General features: G+C 38.9%; 1 protein-coding gene across 34 annotated transcripts in view; it reads left to right on the top strand.

Annotated features, from left to right (window-relative positions):
• SOX6 (SRY-box transcription factor 6) overlaps positions 1-15032 on the top strand; it is a 716878-nt gene extending 701846 nt beyond the window's left edge. For all 34 annotated transcript variants that reach the window (XM_045162970.1, XM_045162964.1, XM_045162959.1 and 31 more), the window contains one exon: positions 8226-15032. In XM_045162970.1, the coding sequence (XP_045018905.1) occupies positions 8226-8529 (304 nt within the window). In that variant the 3' untranslated portion in view covers positions 8530-15032. The remainder of the gene's footprint in view (positions 1-8225) is intronic.
• Positions 15033-15353: the final 321 nt, after the last annotated feature.

Raw genomic sequence — 15353 nt, 5'->3', positions numbered from 1 at the left:
GGATCCCTGTATATTAGCAGATGAAGATGTGCCAAAATAGGATATCAAATCCTTCGGTGTTATAAATGTTTACATTTTTTAAAAAGCAATGCTTTTAACTCCAAAAGTACAATACAGTATAATTGGGCAATTCACATGCTAATTAGAGTATTTATGAAATATACCAAATCACAGAACACTTTAGGAAGTATAGTTGTAGGTAAGAAAATGTAAATTTAAGACTGTATAATGTCTTCTTTTAATCCTGTTAGTGTATCCCTGAAAACGTATATAATCTCTTTTGAACAGAGAATTGAACGTTTAAATTTGAGACATTTTCTCATTCCGATTTTTCTCTCCTGTCATGTCCCCTGTGTTGCATAGTGGGTCCCTTTTGCCATAGTCTGGAAGATTAGCAAAAGCACTATTTTAGTTCCCTGATACTTATTTGAATATATGAGATGCAGTAATTCTATTTAGTCCCCTTTATGAAAGGCAACATTGACAATAGCTCTGGATCAAAATACTTCAACAGATAACAATGTATGTAAAATGAAACTCTAAAACAGCTCAGTAGCATCTACCACTTATTGAATGCCTACTGTATATGAGGTATCCTCTAAAATAAAGAAATCGAGGCTTTAAGAGGTCTGATGGCTACTGAGGGCTTCCAGGTAGCGCTTGTGAAAGAACCTACCTGCCAGTGCAGGTAGATGTAGAGACGAGGGTTTGATCCTTGGGTTGGGAAGATCCCCTGGAGTGGAAAATGGTACCCACTCCTTAATCCTTGCCTGGGAAATCCCATGGACAGAGGAGCCTGGCAGGCTGAAGTCCATGGGGTCACACAGAGGCGGACGTGACAACCAATTTAGCACACACTCATGGCTACTGAAAGGTGAGATGAAGTAAAGGATTAAATCAGGTCTCTGTCTCTGTCATGCCAAATGACTGAGAAACTGTCCTTACTACATTGCTTCAAAATAGGCCTCACAGTCCTATTCTGCACAGTCGTGAGTGTAACTATGCTATTTGAGGAAGAGCTCCTAGAACCTAGAGAAAATAAGGTCTTTTATTGTGGTATACAGTGGCATAAAAGAACTTTGAAATTTAGAGACGAAGAATCCTGATAGTGTAGGAGGTCCTTTGTGGAAGGCTCATTTTAAACTGAGGAATAGGGCTATGGATGTGCAAGCAATGGCCAGAATACTTCATTCTTTAATCTTCAATGCTGAGTATTTTCCTCTGCCCGATTTTAATAGTACTTGCTACATAAAGCCAGATATTATTTCCACTTAAGGATTAGTATTCTCTTTTAAGTAGTTGTATTTGATAGATTAACTCCCTAGGGTTCATCTTTGGAAATTGATCTTCATTAGATGTGGGGTTATTACAAGAGGGAAAGACAAACAAGAAATTCAAAGATTTCTATTGACATCTTGAGGGAATGGGGATGAGATCAATTTTTATAGCTGATTTTGAAAAGATGTGCATAATTTTCAAGGCAATAAAGTTACATATATGGCTCAACATTGCCATGCATTTTACTGATGATACAACTGGAAGTTCAGTGAGTTAGATTTTTTTCACTTAGCTATTATGAAATGAATTTATCAATATATGAAATGGAGTAATGTTGTCTCTAACCTTAGATTTAACCCTTTCAATTGATAGATTAAGGATCAGAGTTTTGTAATAATCCCAATAGGAGTACTATTAATGTTAAGATGATAATTAGGGTTCATAGAGCTACAACATTGCCTTTTCCCAAAGAACTATTCCAAATGAAATTTATTTCCAATTTGTTGAAGTTTTATTCAGTAATTTACCTAATCGAGAATTATGCAGATACTATGAAATATTAAAATTAGAGCTACTTTTTGAGTAACAATAATAGTAAATTATTGAATAATTATGCTGAGTTAATTATACCAATTATTGCAAACACAAAAACTTATAAGACAGGCAATACCATCCTCACTACAATGTTGAAAAACACAATATTCAGAGATGTTAAATAATTTGTCCAAGGTCACACAGCTAGTAAAGTGCAGAGCTAAGATTTAGACCAGGCTTATGTAAAACATCTTTCCTTTTCACCATTGCACATAAACTTTCAATTAGAGCCTACAAATTGTTTAGAGACTGTGTAGTGTAAGTGGTTAAGAACATCAATTCTGTGCTGGCTGAAATACTAGATCTGCTTCTTCCGGCTCTAGGAACTAGTGCAATTGTTGTTTAGTCACTAAGTCATGCCTGGCTCTTTTGTGATCCTGTGGACTGCAGCTCACCAGGCTCCTCTGTCCATGGGATTTCCCAGGCAAGAATACTGGAGTAGGTTGCCATTTCCTTCTCCAGGGGATCTTCCTAACCCAGGAATTGGACCTGTGTCTCTTGCTTGGCAAGCAGGTTCTTTATCACTGAGCCACCTGGGAAACCCATAGTGTCTTTCATTCTTCTGAACTCTCCACTTGCTCTTGGGAAACTTATTTAAACTCTGTGTACCTCAGTTTCCTCATATATGGAATGGAGATGACAATAATACCTACAACCTCAGACCCTTCTGAAGACTGAATAACTTAATATATCGAAAGTGCTTGGACAATGTCTAGCGCATAGTAAGTCCCAAATTAGAGCAAATATTCTTATTCTAGAGAAATGATGCCATGTGTTAGGTATATATTTCATATTGTAAAGAATTATGTTCTACTGGATTGTGGTATAAGTGATTTGAACATTTGCCATCTTGATCTTAAAGAGGTTGAATCACACCTATAAGATACTTACAAATTTAACTGAGTAGACTAGACATACTATTTTTAGTCTTGTCCTCCTATAGAGAAAGCTGGATTAGAATCTCTAATAGGTAATATAAAAAGATATGCAACTTCTAGGTTTATCTCCTGAGGAACAGACTTCATTGCCTTCATTTATAATACTGTAAAAGTCTGAAGGATCAGCAAACAGGGCCTTTGACAACATAAATAAATAGTTCTATTGCAATTGGCAAAGCTAGATTATATATTCCAGGAATGTTCTTGTGATTTGGAAACCACAATGCTGGACTTTATCAGGGTCAACTCAAATTCTACTTGGGCTAGGAGGGAGGGTTCTTAGCCATCTCTACTCATATCAGCTACATAGGTATACTTTTACAAACGTCTACAACTTTTGTTTTGATGTGCACATTCATTACTTATAAAGCCCAATGCTTGCCAGCTATTCCTGTTTGTGAAATCTGCAGTGTTTGAATTTTGACTTTGTAATTGATCTGTAAAGGAAGGAAAAATGCTTTTCAGGAAAGTAATTTCCGATAGACAAAGCTTAAGCATGCTGGCTGGATTTTCCATTTTGTTAATTGATTAGTCAGTCAATTGGTAAGGGACTGGGCCTATCTGAAACCAGCTGTGTGCCTAACACTGTACTAAGTTAATATAGTACATTAATTCTATCCACAGTGAGCTCTCAGAGAATGCTATAGTCAGAGAAGCCAGAGACTTACATGGATAGGTTAGCAAATAACAGTTTATTATATGTACACATGCACACACAGAATACATTGCATGGTGCTCCATATGATGTATAATGAAGTACTAACTTCAATTATATAGATGAGCAAGTAAAGCTCAGAGGAAGGGAGATTACTACGCATTAGAGCCAGCTATAGTCCATTCCTGAAGAAGGGGGCTTGAGGTTTGGGTAGGGTCAGCCTGGTGAAAAGTACAGGTGAGTGAGTGAGTGTTCACTCAGTTGTGTCCAACTCTTTGAGACCCCATGGACTGTGGCCCACCAGGTTCCTCTGTTCATGGGATTCTCCAGGCACGAATGCTGGAGTGAGTTGCCATTTCCTTCTCCAAAAGTACAGGTAGATATTCCTATTTTGGCATGAAGGAGAACATGAATATAAGGAAGAAATATGAAAATGTTCAATAATAAATAAAGAGGCTATCCTAAGAATTTTATCTGGCATTAAAGTAAGATATGTCGGGTAAAACAGTATTTTGGAAACTCTTGAAAGCTATACTCAAAATTTTTAGTCTATTTTTACGCTGATGATGACAATGAGGTATCAAGGCCAGCATAACAGTCAGCTTATGATTTTGTATCTTCAGAATCAATGGTAACCCAGAAGGGGCCTCTGTAGTCATTGTGGGAGTCCTTCTAAGTTCAGCTTGAACTCTTCTAGGGCTAGAGAGCTCACCACTTTCCAGGGAGCTAGTTTCCTTATGGAACATCTTCTAATGCTGGAAAGTTCTTTCTTCTTAACTAGGCCATTCTCGGCCTTTCTGCTACTTTGTAAATTGGTTCTGATCCTCTTCTTTGGTCCCTTTTAGAACAAATCTCTTCCTTTTGTGTGAAGAGAATCATATCAAGCATTTAAAGATAGTTATATTCACATTCCTTCTCCACTACCCTCTCTCCCATATATCTAAGAGCATTACATCTTCTCTAGAATGGGCTACTCAGCCTTTCATTTGTTTTCCCTTTATTCACTAGTTCATTCATTAATTCATTTCATGTATAAAACAGATTTTTGTTGAGTGGTTCCTATGTTTCAGGCTCTGCCTAAACAGTGAAACATCCTCAGACTATATCAGTGAAACGTCCTATCTTCATGAAGCTTGCATTCTAGTGGGGGACATCAGACAATTAATGAGTGAATGAATGAATAAATAAATATCAAATAGTAGTAAGTGCCTTAAAACAAAGTAAATGAGGGAAAGGAGTAGGGAGTTTTAGAGGATGGAGTGCAATTTTAAAATGAGTGGATATAGATACCTCACTGAGAAGATAAATTTGAGCAAAGACATGAGGAGGTGAGGGAGCCAGCCATGCAGATATCTGGGAGAGCTAGGCAGAGTGAACAGCAACTGCAAAGATCTTGAGGTGAGATTGAGTCTGGCTTGTTCAAGAAATAATGGGGTCAGAGCAGTAGGAGCATAATGAATAGCTGGGATGAGTACTAGGTGTCAGAGGTAGTAGGGAGCCAAATTCTGAAAGACTTGTTGGCCATTGTGAAGACCTTGAATTTTATTCTGGGTGAGATGGATAGACATTGAAGAGTTATAAGCAAAAGAGTATTGTGATATGACTTAGGTTTTGAAAAGATCACTCTATCTACAGGGTTGACATATTGTCAGAAGGGAATGTGCCCTGAACTAAGGAGGCAGACTCTTACAATAAAACAAATTAGAGTTGATGATGGCTTAAACCAAGTTTGTAGAGCTAGAGGTGGCAAAAGTGGAGGGATTCTGAATATTATATATTCCTGAGAGCAAACCAATAGGAGTTGCTGATGGATTGGATATAGGGATTTAGGATTTGCCCCTGCAGTCAGAAGATGAAGTACTCATTAGCCAAGATCTGAAAGGCTATGAGAGGGGCAGGTATATGGAAGAATGATCAGCAGTTCAGTATTGCACCTTTAAGGTTGAGATTTTTTTTTTTAACATACAAATCAGATAAGAAGTTTTATATGCATTTCCATCTTCAAGGAATGAAGGGGAATTGACCAGATAGGAAGTCGATGGGGGTTGTAGGCAGTGGGTGACGCCATCTACTATCCCTCTACCACCTAGTAGCAGGCTTTTGAATATCTTCTGTCTCACTTTCAGAAAGATGTTTTGTTTGTTTGTTCTCAGTGTTCCATCACCAAGTTAATGTCCAAATACTGTTAAATATGTGCAACTCAGTGTAGAAGAGTTGGATTCTGGTTCAGATTAAGTATTTTCCTGATAGTCTGAGCTTACCTTTCTCATCCTAATCTTGATATCTAGTAGAGAATTTGTGAAAAAAGAAAGAATTCAACTCCTGGATATGGTACCTGTGTCACTTTGGACAACAACAAAAAATCTTTGGAACTTAATTGGTTACTTCATTTGTAAAATAGGGGAAGTGATATTTCTCTCTCAGACTTATTGTGAGGATTAAAGAAGATAAAGTAAAAACATCTAAGCATTATCCATAGCACATAACAAGAGGTCAATTCAAATTTATTTAATAGCTATATAGATATTTTGATTTTAAAATACTGTAAAAAAATGACCACCTATTCTTTGCAAAAAGAAAATGCCCTTCATGAAAAGAAAATGTACCATTTGATAGTTTGCAAATGAAACAAACTAGTTCTATAGTTTGGTAATGGAACACTAAGAGAAAACAAATAGAGATTCATTTACCAAATTGGGAAATCTGTAAAATGGGTTAATATTGCAGTAAAAGTTTTCACTCTACACTCATTATGTGATTAAGGCAAAAATATTTTTATTGCAATTATCCAAACTCAGTAAAAAAAAAAAATTAATGAGGCATTTATTGCTTTGGGTAGGTTAGCATAAAATTTAATTGTGTCAATTTGCCCTAAACTTAGGAAGCAAGAAGTATACTGTTGTTAGAATTTGGTTCTATGAAAGGGAAGCCAGTATTTTATCAGATGTTTCTACACATGGATTTAGATTTCTCTATCCTCTTCTTTGGTACAGTCAAAATATCACTGCGAGCAACATAGAAAATGGATCAATGTCAGGTGCTTAGTATCAACTGGATGCCTACAGGCTCTGCAAGCTCAGGAATTTTTATGGAATGTAGTAAGCATAATGTATCTGTATACTGAATATCTCTAGAGGAGAGAATGATGGAATTCAAGTCAGGTGATCTAGCTTCAAATCTCAGCAGTGCTGATTACTAAGTATAGGATCTTAAGCAAGGTCTCCTTTTCTTCATCTGAAAACTGGGCATAATAATACCTCATGGAGTTACAATGTTAACTGGATGAGATAATCTATATGAAAATATTTTATGTTAGTTAAAGGTTAAGGCATCAATATTATGCCTCATGGTGTTTGACAGAGGTTGTTAAAGATAGCACTATCAGATACCCCACAGTGTGATTTTAGGCCATTTCTGTCATTTCTCCTTCTACCAGGCTGGAAAGCATACAACTCTTGAGAAATTATACTCCTTCAGGACGTTCAAAAAACAGCTGGTAACTTAGTTAATTCTTCACAAATTTAGAGTATTTTCCTCTTAGATTAAGGTGGATAGAAAGTTTCAGGGTAGGATTGAAACGTTCACTCTACAATTCAACGTTCAAATCCAACGTTCTCATTGAACGTTGAATTCTTATTCAACATTCAGTAAGAATCGTTCAAGTGATCGACTGACCTGAAGTCAAGTATTAAAAGGTGGAAGGACCTTCCAGGACTTCACTGATCCCAGCTTTTGTAAATGGATGGAAACTGAGGCTCAGAAAAGAGTTACAAGGGCAGTTTGAAGTGAATTTATATTAATGTCCCTAAAGATTGAGAAACACTTGGTGAATATTGCATCTATGAATGAATATTGTTTCAGTCCTATTCTTCGAGCTAGGTAGTAGGTCTTTCATTCTTTCAATATTTCAGGTTACAAGGGAAATGAGAGACAGATAGCCATGTCTCCCTGCAGAGGGAGAGACTGACCTTTGTAAAGGCTCTGGTAAGTTTATTTGAAGTAGAGTGACATGATGACAGACTGATCTGGTGTGACCAAGCCTTGGCACCCACTAGGGTCTAGGATGAGGCAACGTGTGTTGTTCTGTTAAGTAGCAAAGCTCTCAATGTTCTTCATTCCTGAATCCTTCAACCCTGGCTCCAGCCCAGGGCCACAGGAGTAATGACATCCAAGATGATCCTTCCATAATTAGGAAATAGAAGTTTCAACGAGCTTCCCTACAGGTTTAACCACAGAAATAAGTAGACATTTACATGGATACCAAATACATGCTTTACTGAATCTGACTCTGGGATGTATAGGATCCTTCCTCATCTTGATTTTTTCTTTGTACAGCTCTCAAACCAAGGTGAAGACATAAACCTGCTTAACAGTGTCATTAAAGTATGTCTCATGTTACCAGCCTTTTTTTTTTTTTTTTGTAATGTTCTAGGAAATCCTAAAAAAAATGATCTCACAAGTAACTTTGTGGAGTTAACTACAGTATTTGTTCCAAATGCCAAGGGTTATCAAAGCTTTGCTTCCATGTTGCAAAACCGTCAATAAGTTGCTCCACTGTATTGCTTAACCTCAACCACATCATCAGGGAGGTTTGCAGAACTCCTCCAGGAAACACCTTTGTCCCATTTCATCATTTGCTTAGAATTTCAAACAGACTCCCCCCTGAGACTGTGTGAGGGATGAATTCCAAAGCCACCCAGAAGAACATGTGTATATAGATATTTCCCTCTGTTTTATTTTATTGTTTTGAATCTGTACAGGCAGCAGCCCCAGATTCCAATCACCACAGGAACAGGTGTTGTGTATCCTGGTGCTATTACTATGGCAACTACCACACCGTCACCTCAGATGACCTCTGACTGCTCTAGCACCTCGGCCAGCCCGGAGCCCAGCCTCCCAGTCATCCAGAGCTCTTACGGCATGAAGACAGACGGCGGAAGCCTAGCTGGAAACGAAATGATTAATGGAGAGGATGAAATGGAAATGTATGATGACTATGAAGACGACCCCAAATCAGACTATAGCAGTGAAAATGAAGCCCCGGAAGCTGTCAGTGCCAACTGAGAAGTGTTTGTTTGCTGAATTAAAATACTCTGACATTTCACCTCCCCTCCCCCAACAAAAAAAGTTCTTAAAGAGCCCGCATGCATTTGTGGCTCCACAATTACATCAGCAGAATGGTCTTAATTGTTTCGTAAAGCGTGAGACAGATTAAGTTTTCCCTGATTTTTCATGAACTTGAGTTTTTTTGTCGTTATTGTTATTGTTGTTGTTGTTTTTTAATTTAGGTGAAGACATATTAAATATGAGACACCAGGACTTGAAAACTTATCTCAACCCATAGCTGTCTTACAAGTCTTATATTTTTGTCTTACTTTTTTCTTTTGGATGTTGATAAAGGTTTAAGTTACTGTTTTAGATGGGGTTAAACATTCTCACTCAGGTATGCTGTGCCGGCCTACAGGTTGTGAATGTGTTTTTATTCTGAATTATTTTAGAAAACAACTGAGAATTTCATATTGTGAAACAGAACAAATCCACGGCGTGTGCAGCTGCATGCAGAGCATATTCAAAAGGCCTCGGAATTCCATTTTTCCACGTGTAGAGTTAAACTTTGAATGTGCCAAACTTTTTCATAACTTTTGAATCTTAATATTTTAAAAGTCTTAAAGGAGACACTGCAAAGTCTTAGACAATCTTTGGCATCTTAAAATAAAATAGCAAACCACACATATTTTTTTTTCCAGAAAATGGTAAAGTACTCAGGAATCTGGAGACAAGATATTGTAAGGAATGAACAAGGTTGCCGCAGCGCATGTACCCAATCGTGTTTGCCTCTTGACGTGCCATCAGTGTGACGTGGTATGACGTGGTATGCACGCACTAGAGCGATCACCACACCAGATATCGACACGGTGGTCTTCTCTGCCTGAGACCACCTCTCACTACATCCATTATCCCTTTGCCTTTAACCCTGACATTCAGTCTTAACACATTTTTCTCTTAAATAATTTATTCATTCCAGAATGTCAAGGGTCCACTTACTATTTATTTAAAAAAAAAATCGTTGGTGGCATTAATTTAATAATTCTTTTTTCTCACCCTCCTTCCCCAAAGAACTATTCAACCCTTTTCACCTCCTTCTCCTGCTAGATACAAAAGATGTACATAGTGATTTTATGTCCCCAGAACATCTGGAAGCATTTCTGAAACAAGATACTACTAAATACCTATATAGTTGTTTTTGAACATCGGTGTATATATGGCTGTAGAGCTGTGTATTTGGATACAGGTGTAGAGACTTACACTTCAACAGGAATGTCCCTGAGGTTCACCATGACTTTGAATCTTTTGCCAGAATTTTCCCCTAATTCAGTTAAGCAACAAGTGGTAGGATCTGCATCGGTGGCATTTCCCCTGAATGCCATTTAGCAGCAAGGGTCAACAGTGGTGACTGCCAGGCAGGAGAGTCCTGCGGCCAATCCTAAAGCCCAAAGCTGCGGGCCATGTAGGAGTCCACAGGGATGCTGTCATGGGCTGGCACCTCTTCACTGAGCTGCCTGTCCCATCTGGCACATCTAGAGAGTTCTTTGCAAAATCCCCAGGATGCAAGCAGCCACATGACAGCCTCAGAGCAAAGACAGAGGCAAATTGTCATGATACATCCAGAGAATGAAAGAAAACAATAGGGAGGGAGAAGGAGGGGAAATACATTCCCTAAATGGGATGTTCCTACTGTTAATTCTGGGGAACAGATCACTCCTGGGGCAGCAGACAAGTTCCTCTGGCTCACTCCCTCCATCTGTGGCCGCGTGGGGGTCATGCCTACGTGTGAACAAGATTAACTGCCCATGTCACACGAGGATTTTTCTGGAGATGTGCTGATGCGTTGGGAGGGCAGTGAGGCTTCCTTCCTCATCTCCTAATGCCAGGGAGCTCAGCCATGCCATCTTGACCTTCCTGAATCCAGGACTGATTGCCTACGGGGGAGCCTCACCCCGAGTAGTTCAATGGGAGAATGTCAGCAAATGGGATTGTTCACCTCATGGGACAACCAGAATCTGATCACCAGGACATAGGAACGGCCCCATCGGATTTCTTGAGCCATCTTGTCACTTGGAAGAAAATAGTGTACCTTCGTATTTATTTAAGAGTGCTCACGGCCATACCTAAGAGCGATAAATAGGTCTAGCCAAGACATTACTGTCTATGTCATTAGCTAGGAGTGCTCTCTATAAGCTGATTTAGGTACTGATAGGAATGTTTGGTTCTTAATATTGATTGGGGATTGGAACTTTGTTTTTGTACATTTATTTCAAATGAGGAGGAGGTCATTTTTCTAAAAAAAAAAAATGAGTATTTATTATTGTCTGACTGGTTTCTTTTGATTATATACCTCTCCTCCTCAGTTCATTCTCACATTTTCTTTTCCTCTTTCTCTTTGATTCTTGCTTTTGCCCTCTCCCACTCCTTTTTGATTTTGTTGCATAGGTAGAGTGCTGTATGGCTAGCATTGTATTGTATGTAATTAATTTTGCACAAAGGCAAACATTTAGAATAGTAGGTTAATTTTGTTTGTTTTTATGACCATGCCAAAATAATATTCTGGGCTGGTGGAGAACAAAGGACTGTTCTTTAGGACTGAAACTTGATTTTGCTTGTAGTTTAAAAAAAAAAGAAACAAAAAAAAGAAAACAACACAAAAACCCAACAAAAAACACACACACTCACAGATGTTGTTTCGTAAGTGTTATAAGCACTGGATATAAATGGTATTTTTTATCACTTCTGACTAATGTGAAGCTGTTGTACGAAAACTACATGAACAAAAGTCATCTGTTTCGACTCGTGTGGGCTTGCCTCACAGTTGCCGGATTTGAGTCATTTTTATGTCTTGTTATTTCATTTATTTATGCAAAATACATGTGTGTATGAACACTTTGTTTTAGCTCCAGCTCTGCCTCAGTACTGGGGTTCAGTTACTCCTAGCCATGTTCTTAAAAATGAAAGGCTATTCAGGAATGATCTGATTGTAAACGTCTCTTTCATTGGGTCAAACAGTGATGCTGTATTTGAATCTAAATTCTGCACATAAGCAGTTTATTCTATTTATTAGCCAAGTTTGGCTCTAAATATCCATGGAAATTAAGAATGACAATCATAGGGATCACTTCATTTTATTTTCAGTGGGGCTTAAACAAAGTTTTTATGATTTTACCATCTCATTTTAGATTTTTCTAATTGTGTAAATATAACATAGAAATAGAATTTATTTTTGGTTCATGAATATTTAGTGAAATATAAGTTATGTATTTCCTTTTTGTTCTCTATCCATGTATGTTGGTCCAGACTAGAAGTTGACAAGTCACTGTACCTCATGGGGTAGTGAATTATCAGCCACAGTGAGAGAGCAGAGCCCCACTTGCAGCTGGAGCAGGAAAACCCTTCACTCGGGTTCTCGTACAGTTTAGAACCCACTGTCCACAGACTCAGCCTTTCACTTTTTTTCTCATAGAAAGCTGATGAATTGAACATGGTGAATTTCCAGCACAGCTGGGAGGGAGTCAATTTGCTCTGTGAATCCACATGAATCTTATAAGGTAGTCCCGTGACCATTTAATAGCATGAAGCATGAATGCCATTATAAAGGCAAAAATCTGCCTCTGAGATTGGCCATTAATGAAAGCCTCATCATGCCAATTAGATTAAAGAATGTTAATCAACTTTTTTTTTCATTGCTCCCTATTTTATAATATCTTCAAATCAAAGGTAAACATCTCCATTTTGTTAAAGAACTTGCAGGATCAGGATTTTCTTTGTCACTTAGAATAGGGACACTGACAGACAATCCTGTCCTAAAAAAATGGACCATATGGAATAGGAAGGAAGGAAGGAAGCGAAGAAAGAAGGAAAGGAAGAAAGAAAGAAAAGAAAGGAAGCAAAGGAACGAAGAAAGAAAGAAGAAAAGAAGAAAGAGAAAGAAAGGGAAAGAAAGAAAGAGAGAGAGAAAGAAAAGGTCAGTCTGTGGACAGGAACAGCCAGTCGAGCAGTGTCTCTGTTTCGCTGGCAGATGTGAGGTGGTATCTTTTCCAGGAAGGTACGAAAGCTTTGTTGTTTTCACCTGTATTCAGCTCACTCTTTCAGGAGCACATCAGTTCGCTCCACTTGGTATTTGATACTCTCCAACCTTGTCCTCAGGCCTGATTTGATTTGCCAGGGTCCCAACACCATCTCTCAGGCCAAGTTCTAAATTCAGGTGTGGGCTCACAGTGCTATTGAGCTTGTCAAATTCTGGCCTCCCCTGAACATGAGCCCCACTGGAGCCTGGGGTGTTTGAAAAGGGTGTGATCACTCTAGGGCTGAAATTAAAGGCTTCTTTCTTTTCCTTGTGAAGCCAGGCTGCTTCTCCGGAGCACACCCTCCCGAGCAGGGGGGCACAGGCACTAGTGAAAGCGGGGATTGTTTCAAGGAAGCCCATCTACCCCCAGTAGGAAGGCAGCCTGGTCACACCACAGCTGAGGCTGCTCCTCTTAATTCACTCATTCTGCAAAGAGGTGACCTCTACCTACTCATTAAGGAAAAGAAAAAGGATCGCTTCGTAGATTTAAACCGTACGAGAAGTCCTGTACCAAGTGCCAACAACTGCAAAGAATGCAGCTAGAGGAATGTATTGAAATTATTACTGGGTCTTCCTTTTTAATGAGAATATGACAAAAAATGGTTGCTGTAGCCTTGCCTGATTTTGTATATGTTTGTCTAAGGACTGAGTTGGCACTTAAGCTCACTTCTCAAAGTATAATAATATTGTATGACCTCATTTGTCCTTTTACTAAAGCACTTGCATCATTTCCTTAAGTCATCTGTCCCCTGACATGTTTTCTTCCTTAATAAACAACTTCTGTCTGTTATTCCTGCCGATTATGTTCTGTTTCTGATGCCATGTACTATTGAGCGTAATCCTCTGCTAATATCACTGAAAATACTGATATGCAAACACTTTTCCCTTTCATCCCCACCCCATCTTTTCCTTTGGGGACAGATTTCTTTCCAAAAGCTCATGAACAAGTATTGGGAATGCTGGTACCTTGGAGGCAGGGCTAGAGGTGGGAGGGGGCAAGGCAGAAAGGTGAAGCTTAGTGCAGATTCTCTTCTGATTGTCGTCCATGGCAACACGAAAGCTGGAAGGCAACTCAGTGACATATCTTGCTCAGTACTTTCTTATTCCTGAAGAACCACAGGCAGAAAGTGAGGCCTCAGTGCTGGTGCTCTTGGAGTATGGGGAATGTGCAAATATTTAACTGTTTTGTATGCTGCACATTGCAGACCTGCTCATGTGCATTCTCCGTTTGTCTTCCTTTGTCATATGTGTTTTTGCTTTTTTGAAAAAGTGCAGTCTTTATTGTACCCTTCTCCAGCTTGTAGCAGATTAGAATGCTTAGCATTTATGTTCATTCATTATTGTATTTGCCATGTAAAATTTTTATTACCTTAGACAAGCTTATAAGCTGTTACTACATAACTTATCTTATTGTAACTCTTTTATTTCCCGACATTGTAATTTGTTTGTGATGTATATTGTGAGATTGTATTCTATGTTAATTTAATCAGCACAATTCACTGACATGCTGGACTGACATGCTGGCTGCTGTTTCAAAGTGTAAAGTTTGTGTAGGGCTGTTGAGACAACTGCTACTCTGTTGCCAAGGTACTGCGCTGGTTCCTCTAGCAACACTGCGGGTGTGGCCCTTGGGACTGAGGGCATCGAATACACCCTTGAGCAAATTTTAACTGCAGATTTTCTTTGTAGAAATTCTATGTATAATGCAGGTACCTACTTGGCCCATGGCTGGTAACTATTTGGGCAATTAGAAAAAAAAAAAAAAAAACAAGAACCATAAAAACTAGTGTCTATTGCTGCTTTGAATATGTTTGAAAGTCTGAAATGTAAATAGTTTATCAAAAAAAAAAATCTTGTACAGTCCAGTGTAAAGTTTTTAAATGACCTTAAAAGGGTTGTCATCACATCTTTCTCACACTCTCCTCCTGATAATGGAAAAAAAGTTTGCTAAGGATTAAAGAAATGAGAAAAAAAAAGAGAATCTCTTCAGATTTCAAGGAATGAATCATTGTTCTTAGCTTTGTTGCATACACACACTTCTTGGATTTCGTTGTGCAGTATTGATGTGAGATAAAACTCAACATTGAATAACCTTTCAGTGGTACTTTTCAAAGTCTTCCCCTCCTCTGCCTCATAATTAAGGGAAAAGACAAAATTGAAAGACACACTGTCTTTATCTATCCTGGTGTATGTTGGCACCTTAGCTACTTTTTTTTTTTTTTTCCTTTTTGCACAAGGTGCTTTCCTGATATGTTAAACATGCCATCTTTGGGTGATAATGTATATGCCATGGTGGGGCCTAGGCCCCTCAGGGGAGTGTCTATAAGAACTGCCTATTTATGCTCATTTACCTCAAGACTGTCCTCTCTACCCTTAATCTAGTCGTCATCACTCCATCTTTTGTACTGCTGTTGACACTTACAAATTAAAGATAAATTTTGTTTTATGACCTCCGTGTATGGCCTTGTCTCTGCCCTGTGGACTGTCCCTGCCCTGAAGCCCGGTCAGTCCTAGGCTTCCTCCTCCCTCTCGCCTTCCCCTACCCCCAGCGCTTGCTGCTGGAGCCTGCAGGGCTCCCTTATCCCACTTCTCTGCCACTCCCTGCTTCTGCCTTGCTGGGAGGTAAGGCTCAGGAAACCTTCAAACCCCTTAGCCTGGGAGACTTGCCTGTTTTTTCCCTTGTGGAGGCTACACTGCTGCAGCAGGAAATGTTTGTGGATTCAGACGGTAGGAACAGGATCCAAGGCGGATTTTTTTGTCAAGAGAAGAT

Source organism: Bubalus bubalis, chromosome 16 (genome assembly GCF_019923935.1).
Source record: "Bubalus bubalis isolate 160015118507 breed Murrah chromosome 16, NDDB_SH_1, whole genome shotgun sequence".
Taxonomy (NCBI): domain Eukaryota; kingdom Metazoa; phylum Chordata; class Mammalia; order Artiodactyla; family Bovidae; genus Bubalus; species Bubalus bubalis.
The sequence above is the reverse complement of the archived record's forward strand: the minus strand, read 5'-3'. Positions and strand labels throughout refer to the sequence as shown.